The sequence below is a fragment of the Pogoniulus pusillus genome, chromosome 34 (assembly GCF_015220805.1).
Source record: "Pogoniulus pusillus isolate bPogPus1 chromosome 34, bPogPus1.pri, whole genome shotgun sequence".
Classification (NCBI taxonomy): domain Eukaryota; kingdom Metazoa; phylum Chordata; class Aves; order Piciformes; family Lybiidae; genus Pogoniulus; species Pogoniulus pusillus.
Window position 1 is genome coordinate 8057402 of NC_087297.1, and position 16975 is coordinate 8074376.

General features: G+C 46.2%; 1 protein-coding gene and 1 long non-coding RNA gene across 3 annotated transcripts in view; one reads left to right on the top strand and one right to left on the bottom strand.

Annotated features, from left to right (window-relative positions):
- The first annotated feature begins 4315 nt into the window (after nucleotides 1–4315).
- Nucleotides 4316–16616, top strand: LOC135189966 (uncharacterized). The gene is made up of 3 exons (XR_010308406.1): nucleotides 4316–4377; nucleotides 9464–9716; nucleotides 16149–16616. It is a non-coding gene; the product is annotated as an uncharacterized LOC135189966 (long non-coding RNA).
- Nucleotides 5813–16975, bottom strand: part of PRKDC (protein kinase, DNA-activated, catalytic subunit) — an 89227-nt gene continuing 78064 nt past the window's right edge. For both annotated transcript variants that reach the window (XM_064170811.1, XM_064170810.1), the window contains 10 exons: nucleotides 14428–14632; nucleotides 13348–13415; nucleotides 12881–13101; nucleotides 12393–12485; nucleotides 10326–10415; nucleotides 9042–9113; nucleotides 8755–8956; nucleotides 8140–8328; nucleotides 7445–7584; nucleotides 5813–6198 (listed from right to left, as the gene is read on the bottom strand). In XM_064170811.1, the coding sequence (XP_064026881.1) occupies nucleotides 5994–6198; nucleotides 7445–7584; nucleotides 8140–8328; nucleotides 8755–8956; nucleotides 9042–9113; nucleotides 10326–10415; nucleotides 12393–12485; nucleotides 12881–13101; nucleotides 13348–13415; nucleotides 14428–14632 (1485 nt within the window). In that variant the 3' untranslated portion in view covers nucleotides 5813–5993. The remainder of the gene's footprint in view (nucleotides 6199–7444; nucleotides 7585–8139; nucleotides 8329–8754; nucleotides 8957–9041; nucleotides 9114–10325; nucleotides 10416–12392; nucleotides 12486–12880; nucleotides 13102–13347; nucleotides 13416–14427; nucleotides 14633–16975) is intronic.

Consider the following 16975-nt stretch of genomic DNA (forward strand, 5'->3'; position numbering starts at 1 on the left):
TTGGACAGCATCCCATTTAACATGGAACTGTGTTATGCTTTCAGCTCACTGAAGACCTCATCCCCAAAGGGCAGCTGGTTATCAGATGGTGCTGGTGTGCAACTGAGCCAGCCCAAACAGCCTCATAGCCAAACAGACTACCATGTGTCAGCCCAAAAGAGAGATCTGATTGCCCCACAGGTCACCCAGCCCCCACTGGACACCCTGACATACTGCAATTAGATTCTCAGCTCCCTCAGTCAATAGTGACCTGCTGGGCATGGAAACTCTGTGTAAGCCCCAGTGTAAGCCACCTGTGTGACACCTAAGCCCGTCACAGGGAGTGCAGCTTTGCTTACAGTGTCTTCAGGACTTGCAGATGTGCTCAGGGCCCGTGGTCAGACCTGTTGACAGCTCTGCCGCCAGAAGCAAGCGGTGAGAGCTGTGCCCTGGAGGGCGAACCAGCAGTGCTCGGTGCTGAGCCTGAGATGTGTGACCTCAGCAGCCCACTTCGGGCAGCTGCCCCACGTCCCAGGCAGGCCGTGGGGCTCTGGGGTGGTGCTAGCCCTGCAGTAAAGCACCCAGGAACAGGTGTGTAGGTGATACATGTCCCTCACCAACACCTACTGGGCCGAAGGTAGGAAGATGTCCACACTGTATTGTTTTGTGGGGTGGATTTGCCTGGCATCTTGGCAGCTGAATCTGTTCCCATCTGCATAAGTGACTTCATGACCGGTGGAGCAGAGGCAAGCTCTGCTTCCCTTGGCTGTACTGCTGGGTGCCTGACCCTCCACATCACAGCTTGTCTTTGGGACAGAGCAGGAAGAAACATTTCAACCAGCTGAATGGCAGAATAATTCATTTTAAACCCGTTCGAGGTTCGAGCTCTCCTGTGTCTTGAACTGCTGTGTCAGTGTTTTGTCTGCCTCTTGTACTCACCTGGGCCAGGTCAATGCACTGCTCCAGCCTGCAGCCACCCCACTGTTAGTGACTGACGAGCAAATGAAAGGATTCAGGGGCTTTTAGTTCTTCTAAACCGCACTCTGACTCCCCGGGGGTGTTTGAGCCTTAGCGGTGCCAGCCTGGGCTGGGTTTTCTCAGCTGCACCTGTGGCTGCTGAATTAACTCTTCCACACGCCCTGGAGCTCCAAGGCAGCAAAGTGCCTCGGACCCTGCACCCTTTGTTTTCTCACGCTCTTCAGAATGCTCTGAACCTTTTCTCCACGCAGGTCTTGCGTGAGTTTCCAGCAGGGCTGAAAGGTGTGAGACCAAATTCACAGCCAAGTCTTCAGCCCAACCGAATGAAAGCCTGCGTAGCACTGCTTAGGGTAAGCTTAATGGACAGCTGAAGTGAGTGTCCTGCCCTCTCCTGTCCCACTGAAGAACTAAAAAGTAAACCACAAGGCAAAGAAAGAAATCCTGTAAATGTGGAAACTGTAACCAAATCTTTTCCAGTCCCTTACAACCACTCCTCCCCAAAACCTTTTGCAGCAACAAAAAATAACCCATCCCTAGACACAGGCTTCTGGCAGCTTCTGGCAGCCTTTGGTAGCTTTGCTACTAGGTGAGTGACACCACTGGGTGCTGTGGGTGGCTGCCAGATGTGACCTTCCTGTGTAGGTGCCATTTCTTACAAGCAGGTTAGCTTAAAAATGAAGTTTTGTAAAGCCCAGGCCATTTCCAAACAGTTCATGAAGTGATGGAGCAGACAGCAGACCTTCCTCTCAGTGTTTGTGAGAGGAAAAATGAAAGAGCTTTAAAGTAGCAGCAATAAATCCTTATTTTAACTCTTGGTTTGGAAAGAAATGGGAAGTTTGCTGGAAAGTATCTCTAAATGTAGGCACTTAGGTGCCTGACTTTGGGAAGCAGCTAGCCAAATGCTTCAGCATGAAGCCAGGAGAGCTGTAGGAAACTCATTCCACAGCTAAAGGCAAGCCCAAGTCATTGCTCTTGTGGAGAACCCATAGGGTCTGTTTTGTCCCCAAACATGTGCTGGTGGTGTACCCCACGCTGCCCACAGGCACCTTGAGACAACATCCAACTAGGGAAAAATCCTGAGCACAAGTAGCATGCAGGAACCCCTTTATCAGCTGGGAAAGCTGCAGGCTGCAGCTGCAGAGCTTTCCTGTGTTATTTTTAGTCAGAGGGAAACTGCAGGATTGACAGGGGTGGTGAGGACTAGGTTAAACATCAGGAGTGTTCTCTACATGAAGAAAAACCTACTGAGAACATAAGGTAATGGTTCACACAGCTTTTTAGGTGCAGCTAATGAATTTCCAGATCAGTGCACATCTGGTTATTTAATCCGAGGAGGAAACATTCTGCTGTACTGGTGGGGAGTTGCTGTTTTGCTTTGCATCGTGAGACCTGAAGCAGCCTGTGATTCTGAGCTGCACACCGTCTCTTCTGAAAGCTGAACGAACCCACCCCGGCGAGCACTGAGCCCAGTGCCTTCAGGCTTGCACTGCGTCGCTGTTTTCCTTGCTGCTCCACAGGCTGGCTTCAGCCTGCCCATCGCACTGCTGCATTTGACGGAGAGCAGTGCTCAGCAGTCAGGCTGGGGGACAGCAGCTGCTCTCTACCGATATTGGAAGTTCTCTTCAGGCTCCTTCAGCTGCACAGGGAAAGCTCCATCAGGGCAAGTCCACTTGCTCCACACAGGATGTGTTTCTGCTCAGGCAAATGCAGCAGCTTTGTGCTTTGCTTCTTAGCTGACTCTTGAGCTGGACAAATACATCACTAGTAACTGTGGCTTCAAATTATAGCACCTAAAATAGTATAGGGCTCAGCTTTGACCCCAAGGTAAGCATCACAGACATGTTCTAAGCCCTTTTGCACAACAAAAAGCTACAGTTGAAGGCTGGGGGACATTTGGAAATCAAGGGGCTGGCCATAGGTGTTTAATTGCACTAAGGTAAGGATCATGGACATGTTGCACTTCCACCTACCTCAAAGACTTTCACCCCTGGCCTGATGGCCTTTTGGTACAATAGAAGGGGAGGCAGGGTTCACCAGTCCTCTTCCTATGGAAGAGCCAGATTGTGCTCCCCAGTCACTTCAGTGCCTTCTGAAAGGCCAAGGAAGCCTTAGCTGGCAGTGGAGGGAGGGCTGCTGTGCACAAACATCTACTGCTGCTGAAGTCCTGCTGAAGAGCCTTGTTAAACTATAAACCTAAACTTTGTCCTGTGTGGTACAGGTCAAAGTACCGAGTTAATATCTGAGGTATGTGCCAAAAGTGCAATTAAACACCTCCTGCAACCAGCCACTTGATTTCCAACTGCCCCCTCGGCCTTTTAATGTAGCTCTTTATTGGGCTTTGACTTTCTTTTATTTGTAGTGACAATGTGAAAGCTGAGGGCCTCACCTAACCACTCCTGCGTCATGGTGCTATCACCCTCACTGCTACCAGAGATTAAAAGGACCAAGTGCACAAGGCATCCTTCAGCTATAAAAATAGACCATGTCACATGCTTAGGTAAAAAAAAACAACAACCAAAACCCCCATACTGTCCATTAATTATCCCTATAAATGGGTAAAGAACAGAATCACAGAATTTTAGGGGCTGGAAGGGACCTCAGATTATCTTCAATTCAAGAGAGATGTTGCAGTACTGGAAGGTGTCCACAGGAGGGCGACAAAGCTGCTAAGGGGCCTGGAGCACAGCCCTGTGAGCGGCTGAGGGAGCTGGGGGGGTGCAGCCTGCAGCAGAGGAGGCTCAGGGCAGAGCTCATTGCTGTCTACAACTACCTGAAGGGAGGCTGTAGCCAGGTGGGGTTGGGCTCTTCTGCCAGGCAAGCAGCACCAGAGCAAGCAGAATAAGGGGACACAGTCTCAAGTTGTGCCAGGAGCGATATAGGTTTGACATTAGGAAGAAGTTCTTCCCAGAGAGAGTGATTGGCATTGGAATGGGCTGCCCAGGGAGGTGGTGGAGTCACCGTCCCTGGAGGTGTTCAAGCAAAGCCTGGATGAAGCATTTAGTGCCATGGTCTGGTTGATTGACTAGGGCTGGGTGCTAGTTTGGACTGGATGATCTTGGAGGTCTCTTCCAACATGGCTGATTCTATGAATCCGTGATCCAGTCCAACCCCTCCTGTGCCAGAGCAGCACCACCTTTTACTTTTTTTCCAGTCCAGTTTTCATTTTTATTATTTTTTATCTCCTTTCTTCCCCCCATCTTCCTTCATCTCCATCTGTCCAGCACCACCTCCTCTTTCCCAGACAGCATTTTCCCCTCTGGCCCCCAAATGCACAGCACCTGTGTGCCATTGAGTCTCCTCCCACCCCAGGTGTGACCACTTTACCCTCCCTGCTCACTCCCCTTCATAATGGGCCCCAGGAAAGACAGAAGCTCCAAGTTTGCCCAGCTGGGCAGAGGGATCCTCCTCCTGACATCACTGGTGAGTCCTCATGGTGCACACTGGGTGAATGGTGGTGGTGACAACAAAGGCCGGGGGGCCTGGTGGCCCCCCGGTCAGGTAGGATAGGGCCTGACTGTTTTTCTGTGATTTAAGTGCTTTAAATCCACTTTTGCAATGAGCTATGCAACTGAAAGTTTACTTCTATTGCTGACTAGATGTTTTCTCTACAAAAATATAGACAAATGCTATTTTTAATTGATAAAACTCTGCTAGGGCGATCCTGAATTTCTGGAGTTGTAGCACTGCTGGCACAAGGAGTTGAGCATGTTTAGTGAGGAGGTAACAAAATCATTGCTGGGAAATACCTGGAATAGAAAATCTGCCTCCCTGTTCTTGGGGCTTAGTGAGTAATCTTCCCCAGCCTGAGTTTTTCATGGAGCTGTATCTAAGAGGCAGACTCCTCTGCTCTCCAGATGTAAGATTTATTTCAATCTGGTGCCTGTGGCAAGTCTGGCACTGCCCCATGGCAGCAGGAGGGAAAGCCTGCAGGCAGTGAAAGGGCAAAGACTCACTTTTATTATCCCTTTTATGATAGTTATTAAAGTCTCAATGGAAAGGACCTCTTAGAGTCCGTTGTGGGTAATGAGCATCGTACTGCAGAGACCTCTCTCTTCCCTTGCTGTCTGTGCTGGGTTGCACTTGCCACCAAAGGTACCTGAGAGCTGGCTGCCAGCAAGGAGCAGCCACAGCAGGCACAAGCAAATACCAAACCTGTGCTGTGCTGCAGCTATGGCAGCGAGGTTTTGGTGCTCTCCTGTGTCTGGAGTGGTTCCTTTTGGCTTTGGTCAAGCAAGCAGAATTTGGAGTTAACACAACGTGAGGAGGGTAGGTTTCTAAAGGACAGAGGTAACAGAGCACAACCTCTAATGGCTAAAACACAATCTGCTGGATTGGCATGGTCTCATGCTTGCTTTCTCATCTGGCAATGAAATAACCATCCAGATACCTCAGGTGTTATCTATCCAGAGCTAAATGTAAGTTACTGTTGGGTTTTATCGTGTGCTTCACTGCTGCTATTGATATGGAAATCTAGTTGTAACCACAAATAATACCTGTCTGAAGAATATTCAGTCAGTTGTCAAGTCTCTGTAAAAGACAGAATCACAGACCTTCACAAGCAGGATGCCTACAAGCTTACAGAGTATGGATTTGTGCTTGCCTCTGAGTGATCTTGGTGCCTTTCATTTAAGTCACAGAATCAACTAGGTTGGAAGAGACCTCCAAGATCATCCAGTCCATCCCACCACCCAGCCCCATCCAGTCAACTAGACTATGGCACCAAGTGTCCCATCCAGTCTTTTCTTGAACACCTCCAGGGATGGTCTTTAAGTTCTGCAGCCTCCTCAGTTCTTTGCTGATTTTACCACAAAGACAATAAAGCTGTTCTGTTACAGAGCCCTAAAAAATACTAAAATCACTGTTTGAATTCAGCTTTAATATGAAAAAACTCTATTCTCCATAGCAGTTAAGTTAACCAATGATGATAGAAGTGGTTAAGAGTCTTTTTCCCATTTTGGCCTTAAAACTGTGATCTGGCTGCAGCTGTGTCTGAGGGGATGCTTCTCCTGGCAGTCAGGGCCCTAGGGAGCAGTTCCTCACATCCAGGGCTCCCATCCTTCCCAGACTCTGCCAAGAACATTGGGGTCTGTTGCTTGATCAATCAGGCATCTCACTTGGGTCTCCTCTGAAAGTCCATGCTCTGGCTCTTTGGCTCTGATGTTGTAGTCGGCATGACCATGAGCCACAGCTGCAAAATCCTTGTAAGAAAGAGACTTCTCATGGCCCAGGCGTAGCTCATCACTGAAATTGAGAACACAAAAACAAGCTCTTACTAACAGAAACAAGTAGGAAAAAAGAAGTCTGGGATAGACTTTTAAATACAAACCAACACTTGGGCAATGGATATAAACTGAGGCACAGGAATTTCCACCTCAATGTGAGGGACAGCTTCTCGACTATAAGGGTCACAGAGCACTGGAACAGGCTCCCCAGAGAGGTTGTGGAGTCTGCTCCTCTGGAGACTCTAAAGACTCATCTGGATGTGTTCTGTGTGACCTGCTCTAGATTATGGGCCTGCTCTGGCAGGGGGGCTGGACTTGATGATCTCTGGGGGTCCCTTCCAACCCCTAACATCCTGTGAACACAGTTCATGCAGCTTTGTTTTTCAAGACTGAAGAACTGTAGAAGGCATGGCCGGTGCAGATGGTGAATTCAGGTACTGTTAACTAGGGAATAGTTACCACGAATATTTCAGCCTTGTCCAAGGTCTCTAACTGAGCAAAGGATGCAGCAGTTCACATCCAAGCTCTTATCTCCTTATCTGCCCTGCTGATTTCTGTCTGCAAGAAGCATTTTGCTGCTTTTTCCAGCTCAGCCTTGACCGCAAAAGGGACTCCTCCCAAGTCCTGCACTTTGCAGTATTTGTCTGGGTTTCAAACAGGCCTGCTTTCTTTGCCTTTTTTTTCTTTCCTGATTAATCCAAAATGTCTTTTTAAAAGAGGATGGAAGGGATTAATTGTACTTTAACTGAACTTTAAAGATGTTCTGTCTTGAGCCAGACTTGACTAGACTGACATAAATAACTGAGAATGCCATCAGGTCTGAATCTGATGGTCTGGGGAAGCAGCTCACCTCCATGCCTCCCATACAAGCTGGTTCAGGTTCCCTTTCGTGCAACTGTCCAGCAGAAGAATACTGATTGCTACCCCTAGCCCAAAAGCTGTGGAGATCAACATAAAGCACAGCAGTCTGAGAAGTGAAGCAGGCTTAGAGGGTGGAGATGTGTGTGCTGCCAGGAACAGTAAAACTGCTCAGGAGGCCTGAGCTGGAGCAAGAACACTCACGGGGAGCTATCTGGTGTTTTGGCTGGTGGGGTGGTTCAGGGAGCCTGTATGTGCACACCAAACGATTCTGACAGGAGGCTTGTTGAAATGCTGCCCTGTCTGCTGCTTCTCTTTTCCTAGCTGCCGTTCTATCTGCAGGGAGTAAATTCTGACACGGGAGACTGCCAAAGCTCTCAGTTTGAAGCAAAAGGAGAGTGTCTTACCAAGTGATTGCTGCTGGGTTGGCACCTTTAAGCTTTCTTTTGACGTAGCTGACTTTTTGCAGAGGGTACCAGTTTACTTCAGCTGTGTTTATTTCCTTGATCCATGTGCCTCCTTTTCTCAGCTGTCTTTGTTCAAAGTTCTAAAGGGGAAAATAAATTTGCCCTGTTTATCATAAATCAGACATTTAGACCTTTCAGCTGCAGCTCAGCAAGTCGAGCCAGTGACTCTTAAATGCAAATGAGGACAAAGCAGTGAGATGATACCTAGCCAGCCTAGGACTTAAAACTTAATTTACAACTGGAATTACTGAAGTGCAATTAGTTACAGATTTTCTCCCTGTAATTATTAGTTTAGTGTACAGTGCTGTTGTGCCAATTCGAGAGGCTTGATGCAGAAAACTGAAAGTATTTATGACATTTAACATGACCCAAAGATAGCCAGGTTTTTAGCATTATTTTGCAGATAAAGCATAGTACACTAATAACACAAACGTGCTACTCTCCTTTGCCCATCAGTACAGAATTCTGGCATTTCAAATCCTTTAAGTTCAGTTTCTCTGAGAACTCAATAAAATGAAGACAGATAAAAGGAGCACTGTGAGTATTTAGAGGTGATTTCTTTTTGACCAGTTTTGTCCCTATTACTGTTTAAGGTATTTTCCTATGAAGGAAAAAGCCAAGAGGCAAGCTCCCACCTTCCAGTCCAAGGAAGGCTCTTTGACAAACACATCCATTGTGCTGATGAGGAGGTCTGGGTCGGCACGATAAGCCCTTAGGGCATGCAGCATCACACTGTAAATGAGCCCCCACTCTTTCACTGGCATCATCAGATTAACAAACTGTCGAGTCAGGCGAAAAGGCATCAGCTCTGGCACACCTAAAAACTAGCCGGGGGGGGGGCAAGCAAAAGGAAACAGGAAATAAGCCTTAGAACAGAAAGCTGAGAAACAAGTACTTTGTTTTTCCACAAGCTTTGAAACCCTTTTTGCTGCTGGACTGAAAGTAATCTGCAACCCAGTAGAACAGGACCAAACTGTCACCAAAGCTGTAGACAACAGTACTTAGTGACAGTTGCTTGGCAGCATGGTTGAACTATACAAAACACCATCACCCAGACTGTGACACTCTACAGCTCCCTGTCTGAGAATATCTAGGAACAGAGATTTTTCTTCTATTCACTAGAAATAACCTCTAAAGGTTATTCTGCATCAGAATGATGGCAAATGAGGGGCATCAAATTCAGTATGGAGAATCCATAATTGCACATAATGAATCCAAGAGCTATAACAAAGGAATGAGGAAACACATACCTGTGTAGCTGAGCCAAATGCACATCCAAAGTCTATCCCCACCATGCCACCTGTCTCCTTGTTAATCATGAAGTTGGACAGATGTCTGTCTCCAATACCAAGTATCCAGTGGCTGATGCACATCAGTGCATGAGAGCTGGCAAAATGGGAGCGCAGGGACAAGAAGGCTTCGGGAGATGTGCTCATTTTCACAAAGGCTCGCCTGGACAAAGCAGGAGTCACTTGTTGCATACAGAGGAAATGCCAAAGCTTGCTGCACAAGGTGCAGTCATTAACAGCACACTCACCTCAGCAGGTCTTCAGGGACGCTGCTTTCCCTGCTTCTGAAAGACATAACTGTTTCCCTGCGGCTAGCATTCCTGAAAGCCAAGGCAGATACAATGTTAGCTACTGAAACATCAGCCTGCTGGATGCTGAAAGTTGAGGGGCCCATGACCACTTCAGCATATCTTGCTCACCCCGGTGAACAGCACAGCAAGCTACAGAGTGCCTGCTCAAAAAGTTTTATCTGATATTAAAAGCATTTCCTCTCCTCTTTTTCTCCCATAAGTTCTTTCCAAGACTGACATTTCTTAATGCCAACAGTAGGTAGTTTTGTCTATTTTTCCCCAGGTTAAGTGGATGGGTTAAGGTTTAATCCAGCTGTGCTCTTTCTGGCTGGACAGTCTCTTCCAAACAGAGCAACTAATGCCCAAATTCGATCTCTCAGCAGTGTATTGAAATAAGAAAGTAGCACAGCACAAGAGGAGAAAACAGAACTGAACAGCTGCTGTTGAAGACCTCCATGCTGTACATTTCTAGGAGAGAGGGGCACTGCTCTGTCCTAGCCCACATCTGGTGCTGAGAAAGGAATGCTTGTGAAAAGCAGGAATGTGCTGGGTGCTCTCCTTTCAGTCCAGCTTCACCTGAGAAGAGCCAAGCTGTGGATCAGGGCACAGCTCTGAGACTTAAGTAAGCATGAGGTGAGTTGGGGGTGACTGGGAACTGAATTCAGAAGCACATTCTGCATCTGAATACAAGTATTGATGTTAACACAGTTAAATGAGTCAAAGACTTCCTTTAAAGAGCAAGACACTAGCTTAAGCAGGTTATGGGCTCAACAGAAATGCTCCACTGGAAACTGCACTGCTAGATCTAGGCAGGTGTGGAAATTCCTCTGGGGGGGATGCTCAGGTGTGGACCCAGACCATCCAAGATTCTTATTCTCAGTGAATCTCAGGGACTTTCTCTGATCAATCCCAGCAGGTGCTCTGGCTCTGAGGCAGCCTACCTGACTGCTTGATCAGGAATAAGACACCTAGAAAATACAGTTGATGAGGAACATCTGCTTGTAGACACTTTCTTAAGGATGTGAGCAAGCTTCTGGAAGTATTCCTGTAGTCTGGTAGGATTTTGGCAGCACTGAACTGCAGAGCATCTCCAGTTAAGACAAAACAGTAAATGGGCAAAGATCAGATCTAGCCAGCATACAATAACACAGCTCATACTTCTTTTCCCCCTGGAATTTCTGCAGCGATTTGTGTGCACCTCCAGCATCTGTATTTTACATGCAGTTGTCTTTTACAACCCACCTGTACATAGTGTGGTATCGAATGATGCCTTGTGCCTTCCCACCCATCTTGGACAGCCACTCAGAATAGGCAGCACGAGGTCCTTTTTGGCTAGGGTCAAAAAGAAATTAAATGGGCTACATTATCTTAACCACTCTGCATTACTGCACTGGAAGAGTCAGGAAGCTACATTAATCTGAACCTTGCTATGGAAATGAGGTTTAAGCAGTCGGTACTTATCTGATCCATCCATCTTCTTTCCCCTTCCCCCCACCCCAGCTTTGAATGCACTTCAATCATATTTGACAGAAGATCAGACATCTCAGAGGTGTTAATTTGTCTAAAGGCACTTTGAAAATTAGATGCTGCCTTGAGAAGAAAGACCCAAAATAACTTCTCCAGGCAGAGGAAGATATTTTTAACACCATCTCGCATCCATTGGAGAGGCATTATGTAGCCTACCACAGTACACACTGCCTCTGTCCATCCAGACAGGCAGGGAATGCAGCAAGGCAGGCTGTTATCTCCTCAGTGTGTGCAAGAGGGGAGGAATGGGGGCTTGGACTTAAGGTATTCATCCATGAGAAGTCAGTCTTCACTGGTTGCACTGCTTATAGCATAGTTTGGTATTTCTCTTCCATCTTAACTGCATACACTAGACATGAATCTTCTATTCAAGAGAAAGCAGCTTAGTCCAGCAGCTGCCTTCTGCCTTCCTTCCCAAGAGTGTTCTGAGATATGGATTAGGAAGAGTTTATAATTTCTAGACAGCACAGCCCATCACTTCAAGAGAAGGACTTCAAAAATTCAGAAGGTCATTTCCTCCATACCAACCAACATACTGCCAGAAAGGATTTAATCAGAATGTTCCTTTGGGAGTGCTGTCATTCAACCATAATTAGCTTCACTGAAGCACATATGGAAAAAAAACATGTTAAGTCCTACATACAACAACACAAAGTGGGGCTTTTTGTTTGTTTTTCAAACAAACTATTAAGTGTTCTCAGGAACACTTCTAGAAGGTACTAGACTCATAGAATTGTTTTGCCTGGAAAAGACCTCCAACGATCATCAAAGTCCAGCCATCAACCAAAGGCCACCATGGCTATAAAACCATGTCCTGAAGTGCAATGTCCACATATTGCTTGAACACCCCCAGGGACACTGACTCTACCACCTCCCTGGGCACTGATCTTCTCTATTCACTATATTAAAAATGTTCCCCTCTCCTGAGGTGGTTCCATGTGAGTCCTCCACCACTTTCCCAGGCAGTGAATTGCTATGCACAGAAGTGAAGCAGACAGCAGTAATACAGGAATTGCAGCAGTCCCTAAATCGCTCACTAATCAAACAGCTGTAGAATTAAGCACTCTTTGGAGTCCAGCCTCCATGTTGGAGGTTCCTCCAACCTGCCCCATAAAAAAGAGAGCTAGTAAAAATAAACGGTGACAACCCTTTGACAAACCCAGGGATTATGTACCAAGAGCAGTGGTGGTGAAATAAAATCACATTTCTGAATTCCAAGACAGAAACAGGCTGCAATGCTAGAATTAGATTGGTGGTACAGATATTCATCATCCAATTGCAATCAAGAAGCAGCAAGCTAATTAATTCAAACCCAGCATTTGTACACAGCCACAGAGAGTGTTCTTTTACAGTTGTGTTTTGTGCATCTCCTGCCAATTTCCCTCACTCACTGACTCGCAGCTGAACCCAGGTTCTGAACAGCTCTGTCTCTGCTCCCCCCTCTCTGACCTACGTACACTTCCTGCCTGATCGAATCAAGAGATCAAAATCCTTTGCTTGTAAAATCAATCTGCTGATAAGGAAATGGTGATAATGACGTTGCACTTGATTGTAAGGCTCTTGTTTAAACAAGCTGGGTGGAGGATACTCCAGGTACAATGGTACTCATTAAACAAACAGTTGCCAATTACTAATTTGGGTCAGGAAGTATAAACTGCCTCCTTGCTTAGAGGTGCTTTTATTTCTTTCTTAAAAGAGAAAGCGCTGTCAGAAGCTCGTCAGTGTCAAACCTCACCATCGGGAGTGGTCCCTGCTAGAGCAGACAGCTAAACTAATCATCACCTGTTGTAGCTGATGTCTTCCTCTTCAGACATGCTATTCTTAAGGAACTCTTTTAAAGTACAGGTATTTTCCAGCCACTTGATGAGTCCCAGTCTGGAACAAAAGAAGTCAGAGAACAAGTAAATCACAGCTGAGCTTTAGAGGAACACCTAAAAAGCAGCACCTTTCGAGTGCCTGCTAAAAGAAGGTTAGAAGCTACCAATGGAAATATAATCTGAAAAGCAGTTTCCAGCCAAAGCCATTTCAAAGGGAACGAAACAAAAGATTAAGCCAAGACACAAAACACTCTGAAACACGAACTGGCACACAAGAAACCTCACTTTTCAATGTAGCAACAGTAATAGATGATAGAGTCACAGAATGCTTTGAGTTGGAAGGGACATCAAGGATCATCTGGTTCCATGGGTAGGGACACCTTCCACTAGACCAGGTTGCCTCAAGGCCTCATCCAAGATAAGGATTTCTTTCCCTCCAAGATAAATGCCTACCTTGTTGTCATGGGGATGACCTGGTAAGTTTTTATCTGCATATTTCTTTGGCTACAGGCAGCATCTTGGGAGAGGATAATGTTCATTACACCAAAGAGCTGCTCAATACGTTGGTCTTGTCGTAGGTCTTCACCACCTTTGACGAGGAAAGGATACTCCCGCTCATCACTGCCTCGGATTGTTATGCGCTTTGGCCTCCTCAGGGATTCCATCACACTTACCTTGGAAAAAGGAAAGTATTTGTGACAGAAGTCTTGGCCTTAAAACACCCCTCCCCACCACTGATGTTCAGTGTATCTGTCATTCCTAGATGGCACAACTCGGTTGCAACCAGAAACACAAATGCCCACTTGCAGATCTTCCTTTATGTGCTGCCAGATGCAGGCACAAGCGACAACCCTGCTGCTGCCACGTTCTTCAAACACAGCATGGACACACAGGCTTTTAACCCCAGCTTACAAACATACCCGTTCATCAAATCCAGAGATTTTTGCATGGTACTCTGGCAGTGGCTTCCCTTTTCCATCATACTGACCTGAAGTGATAGAGGAAAAAAAACCCAGAAGGAAAAAAGTTAGATGAGACTGAGTTTTCTTTCTTGTTTTCAGTGTATTTAAGAAGAGAACACACTTGCAAATAGCTTGTCATGATAACTGTGAAGAAAATATCTTAAAATGAAAAAAAACACCATTATACACATCATACTACTTCATCTGTGCATTACTAATAGCCTTTCCCTGTTAGGATGTTACAATTGCAGCTCTTAATGGTTTCAGAGGACACATCCTTTTGGAACTAGATTTAAACATCTATTGGATTTATACAGTAGATTTTGTGGAGTCAAGCCTTAAAAAAATAACTCTCTAAGCTCCTAGGTAAGAGATACAATTATAAAAATCAGGACAGACTGAAGAGATGATGAATGAACAGAGTTATTTCAGATGAAATCTACCTCAGCCACATGGCCATATAGACTTCATGAGCAGCAGAGCTCAAGAGTGGCAACTTTCTTGCAAGGGAGCATAGAACAGAATCATAGAATCATAAAATCAACCAGGCTGAAAGAGACCTCCAAGATCATTCAGTCCAAACTATCACCCAGCCCTATCCAGTCAAGCAGACCATGGCACTAAGTGCCTCATCCAGGCTTTGCTTGAACACCTCCAGGGACGGCGACTCCACCACCTCCCTGGGCAGCCCATTCCAATGCCAATCACTCTCTCTGCCAACAACTTCCTCCTAACATCCAGCCTAGACCTCCCCTGGCACAACTTGAGACTGTGTCCCCTTGTTCTGGTGCTGGTTACCTGGCAGAAGAGACCAACCCCACCTGGCCACAGCCTCCCTTCAAGTACTTACAGACAGCAATGAGGTCACCCCTGAGCCTCCTCTTCTGCAGGCTGCACACCCCCAGCTCCCTCAGACTCTCCTCATAGGGTTTGTGTTCCAGGCCTCTCACCACCTTTGTCACCCTTCTCTGGACATATCCCAGCACCTCAACATCTCTCTTGAACTGAGGGGCCCAGAACTAGTTCAGAGAGGCTTACCAGGAACCTCCAGCTCGTTCCTCAAGAACTCAGCTTTGAACTCACTCATCCAAGGTGAACATTCTTTCAGGTTTCCAGATTCTTTATGGGTCTTGTTCATTTTTGAGAGGAGAGAAGCTGTGATCTCATCAAAGTCATTTGTCTTCATACCCAGCAGTTTTGAACCGCCCTTTCCAAAATGATGCTCAAAGTCCTTCCCAAAAGCCTGGGGTTCAGTTAGAGAAAGGAATCCTGTTAACACAGTGCAAGGAGCTTCCCAGGAACACCAAAATCTATCTACACGCACAGCTTCATCTGAGGTTCTGAAATCTATCACTCATCCTTCCACCCCAGTTCTTTTCTCCTTTGTTTCTAGTCTGCTAGAACCTTTTCCCTTCCTGTCTGGTAGACCTACCAGTTACCACCAACTGAAACACCTACATTTTACCAGCTCAATGACATCAAAGATGTGCAGACTTAGATCACAAACCTCCTTGCCACATCAAAATCAAAAGCTTATCCCTTTTTACCTCCTCCAGCTGCAGCCAGATTCTGGGTGAGCACATCAACAGTGCTGCTCACTAACTTGAATATTTGTATCATTCAACTGTACCTCAGCTGCTTACACAAAGTGAAGATCAGCTAGTGGGATATGAATATATAGTACTGATATTTACATTTTTACCTACTAAATACAAATTCCATCATGATTCCATGTGTTATGATTCAATTAATCTAAATATAGTATTATTATTATTATACATTAAATACAGGATTATTGTCTCAGCATTTAATTGGTGCCCCAGGCTTTAGATATTAATACACTTTTAAACAAGGAGGTCACCTGGGAGCCTCCTCTTCTCCAGATTGAACAGCCCCAACTCTTTCAGTCTGTGCTCACAGCAGAGCTGCTCCAGCCCTCTGAGCATCCTCCTGGCCCTTCTCTGGACATGTTCCAGCATCTCCACATCCCTCTTGTAATAGAGGCTCCAGAACTGGATGCAGTACTCCAGGTGGGGTCTCACCAGAGTGGAGCAGAGGGGGAGAATGACTTCCCTGGCCCTGCTGGCCACACTTCTGCTGCAGTCCAGGCTCTGGTTGGCTTTCTGGGCTGCAAGTGCACACTGCTGGCTCACGTTGAGCTGCTCATCCAGCAGCACCCCCAAGTCCCTCTCCTCAGGGCTGCTCTCCAGCCACTCACTGCCCAGCCTGGATGTGTGCTTGGGATTGCCCTGACACAGATGCAGGACTTTGCACTTGATCTTGTTGAAACTCATGAGGTTGGTTTGTGCCCACCTCTCCAGCCTGTCCAGGTCCCTCTGGATGGATCCCTGCCCTCCAGCCTGTCTGCTGCACCACACAGCTTGGTGTCATCAGCAAACTTGCTGAGGCTGCACTCAATGCCTCTGTCCATGGCACCCACAAAGATACTGAACAAGACTGGTCCCAGGACTGATCCCTGAGGGACTCCCTTTGTCACTGGCCTGCACTTGGCCATGGAGCCACTGACAGCCACTCTTTAGGTGCAGCCATCAAGCCAGTTCTTTATCCATCTCGTGGCCCACTGTTCTTATTCATTATTAGCTTTGAGACAGTTCTGGATGCAAAATGCATGCAATCATATTTTGAGTATCCTGGTGAAAAAAAGAAGTGCAAAGACACTTCCTACTGATCTGTGTAACAAACAAAGTAAGTGTTATGTGCCAGCAGTTAACTGAGTTGACTTCTGTTCAATATTCCAGGTTCTGGAAAAAAAACAGATGTCCCCTCTTGGACCTCACTGGTATTAGCAGCTTGGAAGGAGATGTAAGCTCACTTGTTTTTTCAATGCCTGATCATTTTTCTCCCAGGCTATGAAGGACACAGCTATTTCACTGAAGCAAGTGAAAATGCAGAAAATATTAGCCTGCTGAAGAAGAGACTGCTACACTCAACATCTCTATCACTTCAAAGCTACTTCCAGATGATCATCTGATTGCTTTCTCTGTTGTGTTCTTTTAAAATTCAAGGCAGCCAATATTTAATAGCCTTAACACTGTATTTTAATTACTACAATCCATCAACAGTGCTTAATTTATGCATTAGTGGAATTCAGTGTTAAAAATAAATGCAAGATTCTGATTAAGTTGCAATTGAAATAATACATAAATAATACATATGGAGATTGAAAGCCTGAAGTGCTCCACATATTAAAGCAATTTACTGTGTCAGTCAAGAGAGACAAGGATTTTTTTCCCAGCAAGGACACTAGAAACTATGCAGTTAGCTTCACAGCACACTTTGTTTCTTCATGAAGGCAGACTCCACAGTCTGTGCATCATCACCCTGACCCTTTTCTCCTGCAGCTGCCAGCGTGTGAAAGGAAAGGAATATTGCTCTCCCTCTTCAACAGAGGGGAACAGCCCCACTAACCCTCTCCCAGCATCTCCCCTGCTCTTCTCTCCCTGTTTGGTTAATATAATTAACAATTAAAAAATAAAAATCTCAGTCCTCCTTGCAGCATCCTCTACTACAGCATCTTTCAGCTCTTCTAGTAGCCATGGATTTAAGTGGGCCAGAGTGCACACAA